This window comes from Pectinophora gossypiella, chromosome 22 (assembly GCF_024362695.1).
Source record: "Pectinophora gossypiella chromosome 22, ilPecGoss1.1, whole genome shotgun sequence".
Classification (NCBI taxonomy): Eukaryota; Metazoa; Arthropoda; class Insecta; order Lepidoptera; family Gelechiidae; genus Pectinophora; species Pectinophora gossypiella.
This window is the reverse complement of record NC_065425.1, coordinates 8,891,304-8,910,013: the sequence shown is the minus strand read 5'-3', so window position 1 is coordinate 8,910,013 and position 18,710 is coordinate 8,891,304. Positions and strand designations below refer to the sequence as shown.

The window sequence follows — 18,710 nt, the reverse complement described above, 5'->3', positions numbered from 1 at the left end:
TCCTGACACCAGGGTTGATGAGATTGGTACTCCACCTCACAACCCACACGATAGAAGAACCTAAGTAATAAAGTACCTCTAACTCGCCTTTCAATAAATCCTCTATAGTTACAATGCAGCCTTAGCCGCATGATAACGTCTACTTACTTACCTATTTAGTTAGTTTACCTTTTAATACTAAATAACGCGGTAAAACCAGCACAATAACAGATGAAGTCACACCTTTGAGTAGTGTGGTTGTGTGTCTTCACTACGCAAGCAAGAATAGTGTTTTCTTAATTATATATAAATAATTACAAATCGTCCGTAGAAAACGGATAACGTTTAGACCTTAAGTACAGTGCAAGAAAAATGTAAACACAGGTCTGAACTATAGGATTTACCAATTTAAAAGGTGGATAGATTGAAAGGATTTTTGCAAACGTTACTGAACTGTGAGTAGTACTTAGTTGAAGATTTTTGTGCATTTACTTATTGAACGAATTGAAAAAGTTAATGAAAAGTGTCGATTGAGAAGAAAAAGGGAAAAAGTCAAGATTTCTCGTGTTTCCTAGGCTGGGAAAAGTACCTAAATAGGTTTTGAACACTGAACACCTTGAAGTGAATAACTTGTGAAATTGTGATGATATTTGTGTAAAAAGTGTTTTGCGAATAACTTTTATAATAAGTACCTTATTCAAGAAAGGAGATTTTAATCTGTGACCCAATTTATTCTTTTTTATTTATTTACATAATAATTTAAAAAAAAAACACATTTTATTTTTTCTTTTAAATTATTTTTAAATAGAGAAACTATGTGTTGTTCGTGCAGATGTGACTGTGGGTCCTGTGGGAAGATACTGAGGTGTCTCTTCTGTGTGACTCTATGTGTGTTTCTGATGAAGATGTGTGGTGTTGAGGTTGACGACGGCTGCTGTGGATGTGAAGAGGATTAAGTCACAATTTACAATGTAGTAACCCAGTAAAAGGATACATGATAATGAAGGATTTTCCAGGCTACGTTCGTCAAAAAGAAAATATGTATGGCGCTGTAAAAAAATGCCTTCATTAGATAACAGACATGTGCATATTTTAACAGTAAGACTAGGGCCCTGTGCTGGGAGGTTTTCTGGCCATGTCTTTCTCTCAGCGTTACAGATTCCAATGTGGTAGTAGTTTTTTTTACAGCTAGTTACATAATATGTAATTTAATTTTTTGACGTTCAAAAAGCGCTAACTTTGTAAGCCAATTTTGAAAAATAGATATTTTTTTTTTTGATTCTTTGCTTTTGGGTATAAATGATAACACTTTTTATTACACCCAGACACATCTTCCACCCATTATTATTTTGATCAAAATAAAGAGAAGCAATATAGGTAGCAACGTAATTCTATACATAATAAATACATAAACTCACGCCCGGAATCCCTAATGGGGCGGGCAGAGCCACAAGTAATCAAAGACAACTTGCAGCCACTGTTGATACGATGTCGTAAGCTGGATATGATGAACCTTATGGTATCAGCCTATCGCTCATAACATTAGTCCATCATTTTAGAGGACACAATCCCCCTGTCGGTTTTTACGACATGCCCGGGAAGACAAGCAGCTATACATAATCAGATCCAAATACTTATCAAGCAACAATTATTTTTGTATCTGCTTCTGTCATTATATTATATTTTTGAATAATTATGTACTTACCCGAGTAATCAGAAAATAAGTAACACGTTAAATCTGAACAGCGCCATCTATATCATCTGGAATGTCCTTCATTATGATTACGGCGATATGAAAGTGCTGAGGGTGCGAATATGTATAAGTAATGTTTGAATATGTAGGCACCTTCAGGTTCATTATTTATACAAATACAAAACAAAATACCTACCAAAGTAGTTTTTTTATATTTCTCCCGAGAGTCCTTAGCACTATGCTACTCTTGCGTACCGTTTGACGATAAGTTTTCACTTTTCATCGTCTCATCATCGTGACGAATTGAATGAATGACGCACAGATGACTCATTTCTCATAACCTAGTACTACCTACCTAACCTACAACAGACGTGTTTCTCTAAGGTGATCGTTCACCTAGACGCGCCTTTTCTTTTTTTTGATGTGATTCATTGTAGATTTGCCGCAGATGGCATTAACTACTTGGTCGGAGCTAGAGACGGCGCACGCGCCGATGTTGCGATTTCTAAATCTTTATATGAAATCATATACAACGTCTTTTGGGAAACGCCAATTGGAAAGTCCCTCATTTGTTGCAAAATTCACCGTCTAGGTGCGCGTTCACCTTAAAAGGAAAACTAGCTCGACAAGCAATGCGACCTTCAAAAAATGTATTATGACACATAAATTTTCCATACAAAATTAGGAGACGCTGAAGGACGTTCTGATTTTGTTATAAGCAAGAATAATGTGAAATATGGCACAAACGTTACTAAACGTCGTCGTATATAAGCGTTCTATCATAACCGTTATACTACGATCATTAGTAAAAGGAACAACGTCTAACAACGTCAACGTTTATAGAAGTTGTGTCACATGTGGGTAACATAATGTTTACAGTTTAACTAACAACATCTAATGACGAGGACGTTTGAATACGTTCTGTCACGCAATACTCAAATATAATTATTTATTATTTTGACAACGTTTATAAACGTCGCCGTCAATAGACGCTTTTCTGAATATTTATTATAAAAATCGATAAAAAAAGTTATATTTTGATCACTGAGTAAGTAAAAATATTATTTGCAACAAGAGAACAAGTCGACTTTTTCAATATACGTGTATTGGATGTTTCTACTTCTCAGAGATATAATGAAACTCTATCAGCATAATTATTGATTTCCGTTCAAAACGACAAAAGACCACGTTAAGTCATAGTCCAGGTGAGGATGCCGCCGTGGGTACTTCATCAACAGATATAATAGAAGGTCATCGCGGGCCACCGCTGCATACAGTGATGGAGTGGGAGTCCACTCAACATCTCGCGCGACACCGCCGCCTGCAGAAATAGAAAAGGCTCCTAAGGTAGAAATAGGCACGTTACTGCAGTTAACACTACCTGAACCTGCCGTGGACCACCCTCTGCCTTCTGGATTGTTGGCGCCTGCAGAAAACCACCCAACACTTGCCGCGTCACCGCAACCTGCAGACACTGCGGACTATCCAATACCTTCGGCGTTGCCTGCAGATATAGAGACTAATTCAGCATCTCCTGCCTGACCATCGCTTGCTGATACAGAGGGCAACCTAGGACCCTCTGCGTCGTCAACATCTGCAGATATAGATAATAGTCTAGCATCTAGACAATTTCGCAGTCATTCCAGAGCTCTGAACAGTGTTCAAGCAAACGAGAGGCAGCCAGCAAGACGCAGAACACTTTTTTTTTGACGTGACATATTGTAGATTTTCCGCAGATGGCATTAACTGCTTGGCCGGACAAATGGGGACTCACCCGGAAAAACGCAGAACATTATATTCAGTAAGAACCTAAACAGTTCATAAGAACAAACAACAACAAGAACAAGAAGTATTAAGAACATCGCCCATTTCGAAGCCGCTCCCGCGACATACAAACCAGCAGGCAACGAGTACCAAGACGCTAAACACCGCCTCGAGCTACATGTGATTGAGAAAAACCATATTAGATAATAGTACCAACATTGTATTTTGATAATGTTTCTGCAGGTGCTCAATTTGAATTTGGTCCGTCTACTTCTGTTATAACGTATTCAAATGCAATTAAATGTTTCCCCCACACGTTGTAGACTTCTTACCGAGCACCCGTAACTGAGGACGATGTTCGACATCCTGGTCGTTGTTTCTCACTTGATTATACTTACGTCTCGAGAACGGCCACGAGACATGGCAATGGGCAACGTTCCCACTGGAGGCACCGTTCTGCGTCCCGCCAGCCACCTCTCATTCACTACAGCATCTCTTGAATAACTTCGAGATTGACGAGATGCTGAATTATCCTCTATATATCAGCAAACAGTGGCAATACAAGAGATGTCGGGTCACTCTCTATACCTACAAGTGGTGGCGATGCAGGACGATGACTAAGAATTATCCACAATATCAACAAGCTGCGGCGACGCAGGAAGCACCGAGTGGCCCTCCGCAGGCGCGAGCAATATAGCAGGTACAGAGGTGATGTAACAGTTGCCAAAAAGTCTGTTGCTGTGAAAGTGGTAACGTAGCCATTTATGAGGGACCCCGATATCTGCAAGCGGTGGTGACACGCGAGACGCTGAGCAGACTTCCATCCCTGCACGCAGCGGGGACCCAGGACGAGCCACCAATACATCTGTTGATGAAGTATCCGCTTATTACGATATCACGTAAAGTTGTACGGCTCTTATCACGTAAAATTGACACTTAAGACATTTACAATGGCGCGGAGCTTACAGGATGACGTCCATCAACGTTGTGATTGTATCCGTAATAAATGTGTATGTGTGAGTGACCTCTATAAAATGACGGTAAAACCGAATGCAGCGCGGCGCTAGAGATTTGGGAATCTAATGTGTTGTGGCGCAATGACGTAGCTAATAGAATTTAGTATCGGCTGTCAGCGCTCTATCACGTAGTGGGAATAAAATATATTTTTTCTTTGACGGGAATATACGTTGCGTCAATTTTGGTGTTTTCATTTTGACGTATAATGACGTTGCTCAGCCGAAAGTGTTAATTCGTGACGTCACGTCACGCCATCGCAACACTTGACAGGTTTAAATCCCATTGTTATCATTATACATACATGACAGGTACGGTCACGAGCGCCGCGAGCATTAATAAGTATGTATACACTTTGGTACCATATCACATTAACTTTTTTGACAAATTGAACTGTAAGTCTCACTAAATGTCAAATATGTTAGTGCGACAGAGTCCTAACCCGACAGAGGGATTGTGTCCTCTAACATGATGGACTAATGTTATGGCCCATAGGCTGATCCCTTATCACCATAAGGTTCATCATATCCAGCTTACGACATCGTATCAACAGTGGCTGCAAGTTGTCTTTGATTACTTGTGGCTCTGCCCACCCCATTAGGGATAACGGGCGTGAGTTTATGTATGTATGTATGTATGACAGAGTCCTAAAGTGGGTACATTATATTGCTCATGACTGTACATAATATTCTCTGCTATAGACTGAAAGTATCTGTACCTACTCCAGTAAAAAAATAATAATTTGTTCTTTGTTTTAGATGATTTTTGTATATACTGATTACCTACGTGCCACTTTCGGGCACAAGCCTTCCCTCAATCAACCGAAGGGGGTATGGAGCATACTCCAATACGCTGCTCCACTGCGAGTTAGTTGGGGTGTTTGACCTAGTACTTAGTAGTAGGACAAACCGGCTTAACTTTCGAAGTACAGAATCATCTTGCTTAAAAAGAAAAAAACAAGTAAAAAAAAAATTTGGACGAAATAGGTAAATCATTTTTTCTTTTTTTCTAGTTAAACAATACTTAAAAAAATGACCTTGTTTGGTATCAGCACGATTATGGTGGCAAATATACCGGTTAAGATAGTAAACTCTTCACATCTACCTATTTGTAAACTGATAAGGGAATACCTACCTAGTAGAAATAAGCCTCATGTCCACTAGGCAACGTTGCACAACAGCGCGCGACGTTGCCAGCTGAGGCGCAACATGTCGTTAAAAAAACATTGAACATTATATTTTTTTTTAAACAACATTGGTAACTCAACTAAATGGGAAGAGATCTCTTTTAGAGATAAGTCCACCTTTTGTACCTAATTTTGTCAGTATTTATAAAAAAAATACTTTATTTCTTAACCTGTTACACTTTAACAAATATTTTTTTGGTTACTCCTTTTAAGTAAAAAATATACCTGTAATAGGAGTATCCGCTCTTCCAACAGACATTATTTAATACCAGGTTTGACAAAATGAAAAATGAAGAAAAAAAAAGAGAAAAAAAAGAGAGAAATACCCACTTAAATTTTAACACAAGTCATTTTTGTGTGTCACTCTCTCTTCCTATTGTGTATGGATGTGTGTGTGTGTGTGTGTGTGTATGTATGTGTATTTATATGTATTCATGTGTACAATAAAGAGTTTAATAATGATACAATACTGGATAATTATTTTACATTTACTTACTGTTGGATATTTTTTTTATATTTGCTGTACTCGCGCCATTATTGTGCTACTGATAATATTTTTGATTATCGTTCATTGAAAGAGGTAGCTTATTGGAAAATATTTTGCGTTTAACCACTCTAACGCCGTCCAAGGTGGTACACGCTTACCTACTACACGCCTGTTTACTCTAGTTTTGAAGATATCAAGTAGTAGCTTCGAGAAGAATCACAAGAAAAACAAATTGTAAGATAAAATATAAACATTTATTGTTATTAAAAATATAATTATTATATTCTTTATAATAGGTCTTAAACACGTATTTGAGTAATTTTACTTAAACTATGACTTGACAGTACAAATATATAATAACCTATATAAATCCCACTGCTGGGCACAGGAGTCCCCTCATTGATCAGAGGGAGATAGCATACTCTACCACACTGCTCTAATGCGGGTTGGTGAAAGCTAGGCTAGTCAGAGGTACCTCTGTCGAAGATGAACTAACTACCCACACCTCACCGAGCTTTCTGTTAGACCAACGTGATAGGTGCTGAGCGGTTATAATGGTCGAGTCAACTGTTTTAGTGAAACTCCACATTAATTATTATAAATGAGAAAGTAAATCTGTCTGTGACCTTATATTTTTATCCCTTAAATCGCCCCCTAAGGGGATGAAAAGGGGACGGATGGTAGTCAAAGACAATGTCGATTAAAACTATTTAAAAAAATACATACATAAATAAACTCACGCTTATTTCTCAATCAGAGACTATGGAATTCCATTTGGTTCGATCCTACTCCTCTTGCTTCCTCCACATTCATTAACTGCACTTAAGATAAATTAATAACTCATTGGTGCAACTTCGGTACCAAGGATCGAACCGGCGCTTCATTTGAGACGCAAGCTGGTGGCTGGTGCTTTAAGCGATAAGGCCGCCATTTGCCATGTACTTGGTTAAGAGTCTTTTTACCGACTTCAAAAAAGGAGGAGGTTCTCAATTCGACCGTATATTTTTTTTTTTTTTTTTTTTTTTTTATGTTTGTTCGGGCATATCTTCGTCGTATATGAACCGATTTTGATAATTCTTTTTTTGTTTGAAAGGAGATATACCCAAGGGGGTCCCATGTCAAGGAAGTCAGGATCTGATGATGGAAGACCAGAGAAATCGGGGGGAATTTTCAAAAATCGTAGGAGCGACTAGTGCGTTTGTAAGTCATATTGATCGGATCAATCTTTAGACTTCGGGAAAACTTCCCGACCTTCGAAAACTGGTCAGCATCAGGGAGATACCCTATGGCCTGGCAAAACTATACAACCTGGAGCAATTTTTCTTTCACGAAACGTATTTAAATCTTGATCAAATTCAATCGCCGGTGCAAAAAAACAAAATGGCGGAAAAAAAAGATGGCCGCCATACAAAATTTTGTCGATTTTGGAAGAAGCCCGTTTGGGTAAAAATAATGTATGGGGCGCTTACTCAAAACGTCATGTAGAGTACGGAAATACTTTCTGGTCACCAAAAACTGCTCCGCATCAGAGAGATACTCTACGGCCTGGCAAAACTATCGCACGTGAACCAATATTTCTTTCAGAGCACTTATTTAAATCTTGGTCAAATTCCATAGCGCGTAAAAAAAAAAACAAAATGGCGGAAAAACAAGATGGCCGCCATACACAATTTTGTTTTTTCAGAAAATGTCTCGGGATATAAAATATATATCGGGGTTGTGATCGGATCGTCATGTTAAGTATGGAAATACTTCCCGATTTTCGAAAACTGCCCCGCATCAGGGTGACACCCTACGGCCTGGCGAAACTATCACACCTGAACCAATTTTTCTTTCACGAAACCTATTTAAATCTTGGTCGAATTTAATGGCCGGTGAAAAAAATACAAAATGGCGAAAAAACAAGATGGCCGCCATACAAAATTTTGTTTTTCCAGAAAATGTCTTGGGGGTAAAAATGATGTATAGGGGTGTGATCGGAACGTCATCTTTGAAAACTGCTCCCAATCAGGGAGACATCCTACGGCCTGGCAAACCTATTGCACCTGGATTTTGTTTGTTTCCACGACACCCATTTAAATCTTGGTCAAATTCTGTCGCCGGTGAAAAAAAACAAAATGGCGGAAAAACAAGATGGCCGCCATACGAAGAGGGACAGTTTCGAATAAACAGGACACGCGAGCTGCTTTAGCAGCGAGCGAACCACGCGAAATCTACTGTATCTATATGTATGCGTGAGTGTGTATGATAGCAGCTTCCACTGACAACCACATTTGTGTATGTACACATACACATGTGTGTGTGTGTGCGTGTGTGTGCGCGCGCGTGTTTGTGTGTGTGTGTGTGTGTGTGTGCGCGTGTGTCTGTGTGTGTGCGTGTGTCTGTGTGTGTGCGTGTGTACGTGCGCGTGTGCTCGTGTGCGTTAGCGCGTGTGTGTGTTTGTGTGTGTAAACATGTTCATCAATAATAATTGTGATCACTACTAATAATATATTATATTATTATATATGAATATAAATCAGAAAATCTGTCTGTCTGCATCCTTGCTCGGTCTAACCATCACTTAAAATCGTAAAATAAAATAAAATTTTTAACAAAAAAAAAACCGACTTCAAACGCAAAACTAAAAAGCAATAAATAAATTTACTTCGCACAAAGTAATTAGTACGTATTTTCAATTAGTTAATTAATTTATAATTCTGAAGTCGGTGCCAAGTAAATGCTACAACAACCCTACTACAATATCAAATTACTATGTACACACAATATTGTTTAATACCTATATCAAAGCAATTACAAAACAATGTCAAACAAAAAATTACAAAACAATCAGTATTGAAAAATATATGAATCGGTACTTCGTTGTAGCATTTCCTTGGCACCGGCTTCAGAATTATAAATTAATTAACTAATTGAAAATACGTACTAATTACTTTGTGCGAAGTAAATTTATTTATTGCTTTTTAGTTTTGCGTTTGAAGTCGGTTTTTTTTTTGTTAAAAATTTTATTTTTGTAAATATTTCCTTTATGTTGGTGCAATACAGTATAGGGAAAAGACGTCGAGGAAGGAGGAAGAATTCTTGGCTGCGGAACATCCGCTAATGGGCCGGCGTTACAACTTTGGAGAAGCTGTTTCGTCTTGCTTCTGACAGAGAAGAGTTCTCTAAGCTGACGGCCAACGTCCAGTAATGGACAGGCACTGGAAGAAGAATAAAGTATATTCTTATTTGTGACACAGTGACTTTATACTGAGTATATTTCATCATCATCATCAATTTAAGAGCCACGCTCTTGTAGGTGCAGCATTTTCCATACTACTTTTTTAGGGAAAAATAGGACAGTGGCTTCCCTCTTGCCTTCCACCCCGCAGTACTCTGACGCGAGTGGGATGGCGCCCAGAGTAGTCTATTACAAAGATGGCTTAGTATGGACTAGGGCTCCTGTACTGACAGTTACTGCTGCCCTCTGTCAGGTTCCAGGTTACAGTCCCTGTGACTTGCCCCTTCCGTCTTGCATTGCCGTGCCGATGGCTCCCGTCTTCGCCTCTGCAACCGTTGAGGTCTTCACCCGTATAGTGGGCAAGGGTTCTACTTTATACCCCGTAGGTCTGTCCCTATTCGAACTCAGCTACCATCTCACTCCGGTCTACTGAGTATATTTCACCAGAGAATAAAGAATAATAACTAACCCCCCCCCCCCCCCGGTAATTGTCCGCCCCGTACCAATTCGTATCGGGCGCCTTCCTCACCCCCTCTGAGTCTTACTTTAGTCTTAAATTGCCGTAAGCGGCTAAGGAGTAAGGAAGAGAGCGCGCGCACTGTATCTCTGTCGCATTTACTCGTTGCTAAGAGATTTTTGTATGCAGTGTCCAGGGTGTGTTTTTACTCTTTGGCAGAATATTTTGTATATTCTTAATATTCTTTCGTTCTATCCATACCGGGCTCTGTACTGAACGATTAAGTGTATTCTCTTTTGGCATCAGTTTTTCCATTTGATAGACTGAAAAAGAAAAGATAGACTTAGTTAATAGTAGTATAGGCCAGTTTCCAACTAGTCAAATCAGTTACTTTTCACTTAACGTCAAAACACGAAATTACTATGGATTCTGTATGAAAAAGCACACTGTGACGTCATAGAAAAACGTGACAAAAAGTCGCACGTATTATTAAATTTTTTCTTTATTAACATTCATAAATGGGTTAAATAGAAAAAAGAAATCATTTTTTGTCATCTTTAGATCTATTCTTAGGTCTTTATTTAGTAATTAGAATTTCATAATTTATCTTTAACCTAGGAAACTACACAGCTTTCTGTTAGATCTTTGCTTTGTGTTTACGTGTACCCATTTTTTTTACGGTTTCCCAAGATACAGGCTCCGCCTAGTTAGGGAAGCTCTGTTCATTTGGATATATTTTTAATATAAGTACCCATCCTACTTTATGTGCCTCATTGTATTGTTTTCTGGTAATAAAAACATTATTAAAACACATAATAACGGGTGCTTACCGCGTTTAAAGTAAGGACATACCCCTACCCTTATCCCTACTTTAAACGCGGTAAGAACCCGTTATTATGTGTTTTAATCATAATAATAACCGCGTAAACTTAAAACAATGAATAAAAACATATTTCATTTCATTTCTTTTTTCTTTCTAATCTTAAAAAAAGAGTTTAGGTACGTACCGAGTCCCTAAGGGTGTTCTCAGCGAGTATATACTCTTCTGATTGCGGGTTCAGGGTCATCTTATAGTTGGTGAGTGCCGCCCGGTCCTTCTGCTTCGCTAAGGTTTCTATCACCACTGTGTGTATCTGCAGACAAATAATATGGAATTTGGATTCCGCACCTTTCGATTGACTGAAGACCTTATCGTGTGGGTTGTGAGGTGGAATACCAACCTCATCAACCCTGGTGTCAGGGTTATTATTGAGCCGCCAAACGCCCCACACGGCTCATGTAACGACTACATACTTACATCAGTAAATAGTAACCGGGACCAACGGCTTAACGTGCCTTCCGAAGCACGGATCATCTTACTTACGGACAATCAGGTGATCAGCCAGTAATGTCCTAACCAAACTAGGGATCACAAAGTGATTTTTGTGATATGTCTCCACCGGGATTCGAACTCGGGGCCTCCGGATCGCGAGCTCAACGCTCAACCTCTGGACCATGAAGGCCGTTTCCTGGACCGATAATAATAATAATATTGTTCGTTCTAGTCCTCCTAGCCCAATCAGGCCGGGACCCTAAGGACTTGAAGCCAGAGTCAGTGCAGCCTGTAGCGGTGACCTTGAAGCGGCTGTCTCTCGGTCGCAGCTGCTCTCTGCACGGACACCGCAGCTTGAGCAGCAAGACCCAGCTGCTGAACGCTGCTATAGCAGTTGGGGATGCCAACAGCATACTTACTGTATAACCACACCTATGCTATGAGGCGATGGTATACCTTATACATGGTGGCCAGTCTGAGCCGGTGGTCGGTGTCTGGGATCCTGTTGACGCATGTGGCCAGGAACCTCTTGCTGGCTTGCAGCTCGCTCATTCGGGATAGCAGACTCTCCATCGGTATGTGGGATGATACCGTGGTCCGGCCGAGCCAGTCCTGGGGAGTGAAAAAATGGATGAATAAACACTTCGTTGAACCCATACACGAAATAGGTACCAGAAAAAAATAAAAATTAAAATTGGCGAAAAAAAACCAAAAAATTTGCTATTTTTTTTTTGTTTATGAATGTGGAGGAAGCAAGTAGAAGTAGGATCGGAGCAAATATAATTCCATAGTCTGTTTACCCCGGTGGGAAATAAGCGTAAGTTTATGTATGTATGTATTTTTTAAATAGTTTTAATCGACTTTGTCTTTGACTACCAACCGTCCCCTTTTCATCCCCTTAGGGGGCGATTTAAGGGATAAAAATTAAGGTAACAGACAGAGTTACCTTCTCATTTATAATAATTAATGTGGAGTTTCACTAACACAGTTGGCTCGACCATTATAGACGGCGATACGGCTCACCACCTATCACGTTGGTCTAACAGAAAGCTCGGTGAGGTGTGGTTGGTTTATCTTGCAATTACCAGCCCGATTGGGATATAGTCGTGAGATTGTCATGTTATTACTTGCCTTTTTAGTAAAGAGTGTCTCTACGATGTCCCATTTGGCAGCTTTGGCGTGAATATTGAGCACCACCCAGTCGTACTGTAATGGACTTATCTGAAAAAAAAAAACCAGAAAAAACAACTTATTTATTTATAAAAAAGGTACTCCAACAGCTTATATAATAAAACATTAAATAAAATAAAAGTTACATCAGGAATTAGACTGTTACATAAGCCAATTATAGGTGCACATAACATTTGCAGTGTAAGACAACGTAATCGTACTTACGCAAGAGAGTACAAATAAATAGACAGTGAACATTAAGGCAAATTATAATTGAGTGTATGGACTGGTCAACAATGGTGGTGTCCTTTATAAAAAGGCCTCACTCAGCATAAGCCGCGGCGCGAGCCACGTCGCTGGTATTCTGTGGCTCCAGCTAAGTGCCTACTAAGCTATTACACTAGCTCGAGATCGTGGTTACCATGGTTACGCCCCGCCGGTTTGCTATTCGACTACACGATCTGTGCCCTGTTTTACAAAACTTACAAGCCCTTACTTATAAAATTTCTTGTAATAATGAAAATAGAATGCGTTTATCAAAACTACTTACACATGTTACAAGTGTCAATATTTATTTCACAAGTATATTTTACAATCCCTCTACTTTTTTTTGATAAACGTAATTGACACGTCCTTGTGAGTAACTTGTAGCTTGTGAACGTGTAGACTTGTAATATTTGGTAAACACGGTACTGATCGGCAAATCCGTGACTTTGACGCAACCTTGACGCTTAAACCCGGAGGACAGGACAATGTAATAACCGCTATAGGCTGTTTGTTACGTTACCTGTTGTCTCTGGCAGATAGTAAGAGGTGACATCATATTCCCCGCGCCCTCTGCCCAGTGGTGTGAGCAGCAGTACGCGAGGCAGTTGAGAGCTGATGTGTTGAACAGTTCCGGCTTGTTTGCTAGCTTCTGCCATTCTGAAGACAATTGGAAAGACATTCGCGACGTTATTTAAGTCTGCCATATCTTTGGTTGCCAAAGATATGTCAGACTGTAATATGCAATATGTCAGTCAATTGCGTGACATTTGCTGAGCTGGAACCGTTTCGGCATTATGTATAATAATTATTAAGTCATTAATTACCTAAGTATTTTTTGTTAATTATTGGTAAGTATGCCGAATAAGAGGAGCTCGGTGGCGCAGCGGTAAACGCGCTCGGTCTGCGATTGTTGAAGTTAAGCAACTTTGGCAAAGGCCGGTCATAGGATGGGTGACCACAAAAAAAAGTTTTCATCTCGAGCTCCTCCGCGCTTCGGAACGCACGTTAAGCCGTTGGTCCCGGCTGCATTAGCAGTCGTTAATAACCATCAATCCGCATTGGGCCCGCGTGATGGTTTAAGGCCCGATCTCCCTATCCATCCATAGGGAAGGCCCGTGCCCCAGCAGTGGGGACGTTAAAGGGCTGATGATGATGAACTCAGCTCACCTAACAACTTGTAGTAGTCAGAGGCCATCTTGCACTGGTTGGTGTCGACGCCGGGCTGGTTGAAGTGGTTGGCCACCAGGTTGGTCAGCTTCCTCAGTAGGCCGTCCACGTTGTCTCCTTGTGACCTTATGAGGTGTTGGAATTGGTACATCTGGAAAAATGAATTTGAGGTAACTCCCCGCTCCGCACCAATTCGTATTAGGCGCCGACTTCACCCCCTCTGGGTCTTACTTTAGTCTAAATGGCCGTAAGCCGCTAAGGAGTAAGGGAGCGCGCAGACTGTCTGTCTCGCTTACACTTACGCGGTAAGAACGAGATTTTTATTATATCGTCGCGACTACAGATTTGCGCTGCTTTTTAGACAGTCAGCATTATCCCGTTTTCCACAGGGTCCGCTTACCTAACCTGAAGATGTGACAGGTCCGGTTTTTACAGAAGCGACGGCTTGTCTGACCTTCCTACCCGCGAAGGGAAAACTAGCCCAATACAGATTAGGTCACATACCACCGAACATGCATTTCTCGGGAATGTGGGTTTCCTCACGATGTTTTCCTTCTTGTAAAGCTCGGAGTTGTTCCTCCTGGCGGCGCGCTTGTTCCTCCTGCATAGTTTGGAGTCGCAGGATGAGAGCGCTTAAGTCCACTGCAGATGAAGAGGAGCGTGGTGCATCAGCCAATCATTTATGATCCAAACATGAATTCGAAAACAAATTCGACTTTGGTTTAGGTCTGTGTTGGATTCGAACCTGCGACCTCATAGTGAGAGGCAAGCGTTCTACCAACTGGGCTACCACGGCTCTCCTTTTGGACAGTCAACTATAAAAAAGTAAAATAATAATACGTACCGCCGCCTCTGGACTGCGACCCAGCATTCTGTAACAGAATTATTTTACAGATTAAAAAGTTCTGTCGATAAAACGTAAGACTATTTAGCATCATGCCTATACAGGGTGTTAGTGACATCGTAACGAATACTAAGGGGGATGATTCAGACCATGATTCTGAGTTAATATCAAGTGGAATTTTCCGTCGCAAAATTAATGTTTGATTTTATTATTATTTTCAATTCTATACTTTTGCAATGGAAAATTCCACTTGATATTAACTCAGAATAATGAGCTGAATCATCCCTCTCAGTATTCGTTACGGTATCACTAACACGAGGGGGATGAATCTGAGTTGATATCAAGTGGAATTCCCTGTTTGTGTTTTTTTTTTGAGTTCCATACTTTGACGACGGAAAATTCCAGCTGATATCAACTCAGAATAATAATCTGAATCATCCCTTAAAGTTTTTGTTATGATGTCACTGACACCCTGTATAAATGTTAAATTAGGTGTGGGTACTTGCTTTATCTTGCGATGGATGTACCTGATGTGTCTGAATACCCTAATTGGAATATAGTTGTGAGCTCATGTTATGAGTAGGTAAGGTACTCACGTTAGCAAGTCAGTGAGTTCAGTGACCTTCCCCTCGCTGTTCAGGAAGCTGATGTAGTGCGCGAGCGCAGACGGCCGCGACGCTAGCAGCTCGTACACCAGCTTGCGGTTCAGTGTTTGTATTAGGAACAGGACCACCTGCAAGTATTAAACAAAATACATACATACATACATAAACTCACGCCCGTAATCCCAAATGGGGTGGGCAGAGCCACAAGTAATCAAAGACAACTTGCAGCCACTGTTGATACGAAGTCCTAAGATGGATATGATGAACCTTATGGTGATAAGGGATCAGCCTATCGCCCATAACATTAAACAAAATAAAAAAGAATATATATCCTCAAACAGTAATAATATCACTGCGCGTTTTCCCTAAAAATGCTTTTTAGAGGTTGCTTCTATGCTGTTCTGGGAGCAAATAAAAAACATAGAACACGTTCAGCTGCTTGTCTTCCCGGGCATGTCGTAAAAACCGACAGAGGGATTGCGTCCTCTAACATAATGGACTAATGTTATGGGCGATAAGCTGATCACCATAAGGTTCATCATATCCATCTTAGGACTTCGTATCAACAGTGGCTGCAAGTTGTCTTTGATTACTTGTGGCTCTGCCCACCCCATTTGGGATTACGGGCGTGAGTTTATGTATGTATGCTTTTTAGAGGTATGTGAGGGAGATAATAATATATAAATAAATACTTACTGCCTATAGACAGTTGGACACCCCGAATACTACAATCCCTTTCTTAACGTGTGCCGAATGCAAATACGAAATAACTGGTATAACTGGTAACTGGTACTGGTACTGGCATTTGACACTCCCTGTCCTGCTGTCATTCCAATCAAGCTATTTTTTACTGGGTATACTTACGGTAAGCCCGGTGAGGTGTGGGTAGTTCATCTTGCTATGGGTGTACCTCTTGAGTATACAAACTGTGATATAGTTGTAATGTTACGTTAGACTAAGGAATAATACTACGTAGAGAACAGCAACTCTTCGCTCCCCACCAGCGGCTGAGCTAGGTGACTTCAATCGTATGGCGTCAGACGTCACACACACAGATGCGCGTGTAAGATAACGTCAATGTGTAGTGTCTATAAAACGAGATGTTTTGTATGAAGTGTCTGGGGTGTGATTATACTTACAGTAAGTATGCTGTTGCCATCCCCAACTGCTATAGCAGCGTCCAGCAGCTGGGTCTTGCTGCTCAAGCTGCGGTGTCCATGAAGAGAGCAGCTGCGACCGAGGGACAGCCGCTTCAAGGTCACCGCTACAGGCTGCACTGACTCTGGCTTCAAGTCCTTAGGGTCCCGGCCTGATTGGGCTAGGAGGACTGGAACGAATGATATTATTATTATCCCAAGTTCACCTGTCACCCATATCCCAAGGGTGAACAGAGGTGTATAGTTATACAGGGTGTTAGTAACATCATACCAAATACTGAGGTGGATGATTCAGTTCCAGACCATAATTCTGAGTTAATATCAAGAGGAATTTTTGGTCGCAAAGTTTTTGTTACAACGTCACTAACACCCTGTATATACCCACTTCTCATCAGCTATTTGTAAGTCCCATGTAATAAGGGATGAGCCAATTGCCATGAACAAAGCACAAATCCTGGTAACTATGTGATATCAATTATCTTACTCCAGTTGAATAAATTATGAGTTGTGCAAATAAATATAATGTATACTACATTGAATAAATGAGGATTGTTTGTGTAACTTTGCTTTATATTATACTATATTATCTAGCTCTATATTATACGATTATCCATAATAGACTAGTTTCCAACTAGTCTAATCAGTTACTATTTACGTAAACATCAAAACACGAAATTGCTATGGAAATTGTATGAAAAAGCAACCTGTTATGTCATAGAAAAACATGGCCAGTGTCACAGTTATTATTACAAGAAAAAATGTTTTTGTCACTTTGAGATCTGTCTTTATTTAGTAATTGGAATATCATAATTTATCTTTGACCTAGGAAACTATCCGATTCCTAATCTAACAAAAATAAATGTAATAAACATACTCAGATCAAGCACTTTAGGAGACACAAGAGTGTTAAGCGGAAGCAGTGCCGTCTTGACCGTGCTGATGTTGGCAGAACTGAACACTCCATCATCTTGGTTGGAGGATGACCGCTGACCTATAGCTAGGATCTCTTGAGGTGATAACTGAAAGCCGAAAGATATTATTATCAAACAAAATGTGTTAAATACATGGTTGTCTGTTTGACTCAACAAGCATATATGCATAGAATGGTGCTAAGTTCCCTTTATGCAGTCGCCTGCTTTGCAGCTGTGAGGTTCTCATACACGGAAGAAGCAGAGCACTGGAGCCTACATAATGGATCCCCAGGAGGTCATGGAGCATACAATAAACTATTAGAATAAATAACTAAAAATTGTTAACTTTATTGGGTTTTAAAACAGTTTTCTAATTAGAGCAATAAAAGAAAATAATTGTTAGTTACTGACAAGGTATTATAGCACCATACAGTCTTAGAAAGAAAGTAGAATAAACCGTTTACGAAACTAATTAAAATACAATAATAGTGTAAAGATACTACTCACGATATCATCATCAAAACTGAACGCTTTAGCTTTAGTTTCACTGGTATTCCAATAATCATCGTCAGTGTCATCCATTGCTGAGTATTAATGAGAAAATAAGAGTACTATGAAGTAAATAAATAAAAAAGATTATGTTTTTAGTTTTTGTTGATATCACTGTCACTTTGAGGTTATGTTTCAGTTCATATAGCAAATAACGACAGAAAAATTAAAATATACTCTAGTTTACACCACCACTATACCTTTATAAATGTAAAAATAGGAAGTTTTAAAAGATGAAACTCATGGAGGCGGTGTCATATTATAATTAAACGGCTAAAAAAACTCTATTGTCAGATAGAGGTCTTTTATAGCATAAGTTTAAATAAAAAATATATTTAAAATCAATAACTGGTACTATAAAAAACCCATCAGTTTTTTAAAATATTTTTTTTTTTTGGTAAAGGTCATACTGGATAAGTCCAAGTAAGTAAGGAGATTGCAAGCAATATTATGTGGGTATTTAAGGTATGGTGAACTGATAAATTACAAAGGGTTCCATGATTATTTGGAGTCAGGGTTATTACTGAACCACTAAACACTTCTGAGACCCTGACATGGTTAATGTAACGACTACGTTTTGTACCTATTACATCATTTTGTTCCCACTATACGGGACTAACGGTTTAAATATACTCGATCTATTCAAGCATGGAATCTTTAATCTTTTCGTATTTGGTCAATCAGGTGATAATAATTTTCAGCCTATAATCATGATAATCAGTAAAATTGACCAATTTCACACAATGATCATCACAGCGCCATCGAAAAACGAATCTTCAAGACGACTTAAAGTTCTGCCTACCCTGTAACTTACCATTATTTAACTGATACGCGATGGATATTAATGATTCATAAAAAAAAAACAATAATTAGGTTCTAAAATTCTTTCTTTCGGCACGCTATCTTCCCTTCTATGTCTAGGCGCAAG

The 18,710-nt window shown here is 39.6% G+C and overlaps 1 protein-coding gene and 1 long non-coding RNA gene across 2 annotated transcripts; one reads left to right on the top strand and one right to left on the bottom strand.

Moving 5' to 3' along the window:
- The first annotated feature begins 120 nt into the window (after positions 1–120).
- Positions 121–1,852, top strand: LOC126377274 (uncharacterized). Its single transcript, XR_007567808.1, has 2 exons — positions 121–698; positions 788–1,852. It is a non-coding gene; the product is annotated as an uncharacterized LOC126377274 (long non-coding RNA).
- A 7,156-nt stretch (positions 1,853–9,008) lies between these two features.
- On the bottom strand, positions 9,009–17,920 carry LOC126377120 (spermatogenesis-defective protein 39 homolog). The gene is made up of 11 exons (XM_050024795.1): positions 17,741–17,920; positions 17,197–17,341; positions 16,305–16,492; positions 15,157–15,293; positions 14,561–14,588; positions 13,717–13,867; positions 13,070–13,206; positions 12,244–12,333; positions 11,569–11,724; positions 10,808–10,933; positions 9,009–10,123 (listed from the first exon to the last, which is right to left on the bottom strand). The coding sequence occupies exons 1-11, from the start codon at positions 17,813–17,815 to the stop codon at positions 10,103–10,105; spliced, it is 1,254 nt and encodes a 417-aa protein (XP_049880752.1). The 5' UTR covers positions 17,816–17,920; the 3' UTR covers positions 9,009–10,102.
- Positions 17,921–18,710: the final 790 nt, after the last annotated feature.

Coding starts and splice junctions, on each gene's coding strand:
- LOC126377120 (XM_050024795.1), bottom strand. CDS start 17,815: ATGGATGACACTGACGATGATTATTGGAATACCAGTGAAACTAAAGCT. Junction 14,589..15,156: donor GAACTCACTGACTTGCTAAC/GTGAGTACCTTA, acceptor ATTCTGTTACAG/AATGCTGGGTCGCAGTCCAG. Junction 13,207..13,716: donor TGACTACTACAAGTTGTTAG/GTGAGCTGAGTT, acceptor AATTGTCTTCAG/AATGGCAGAAGCTAGCAAAC.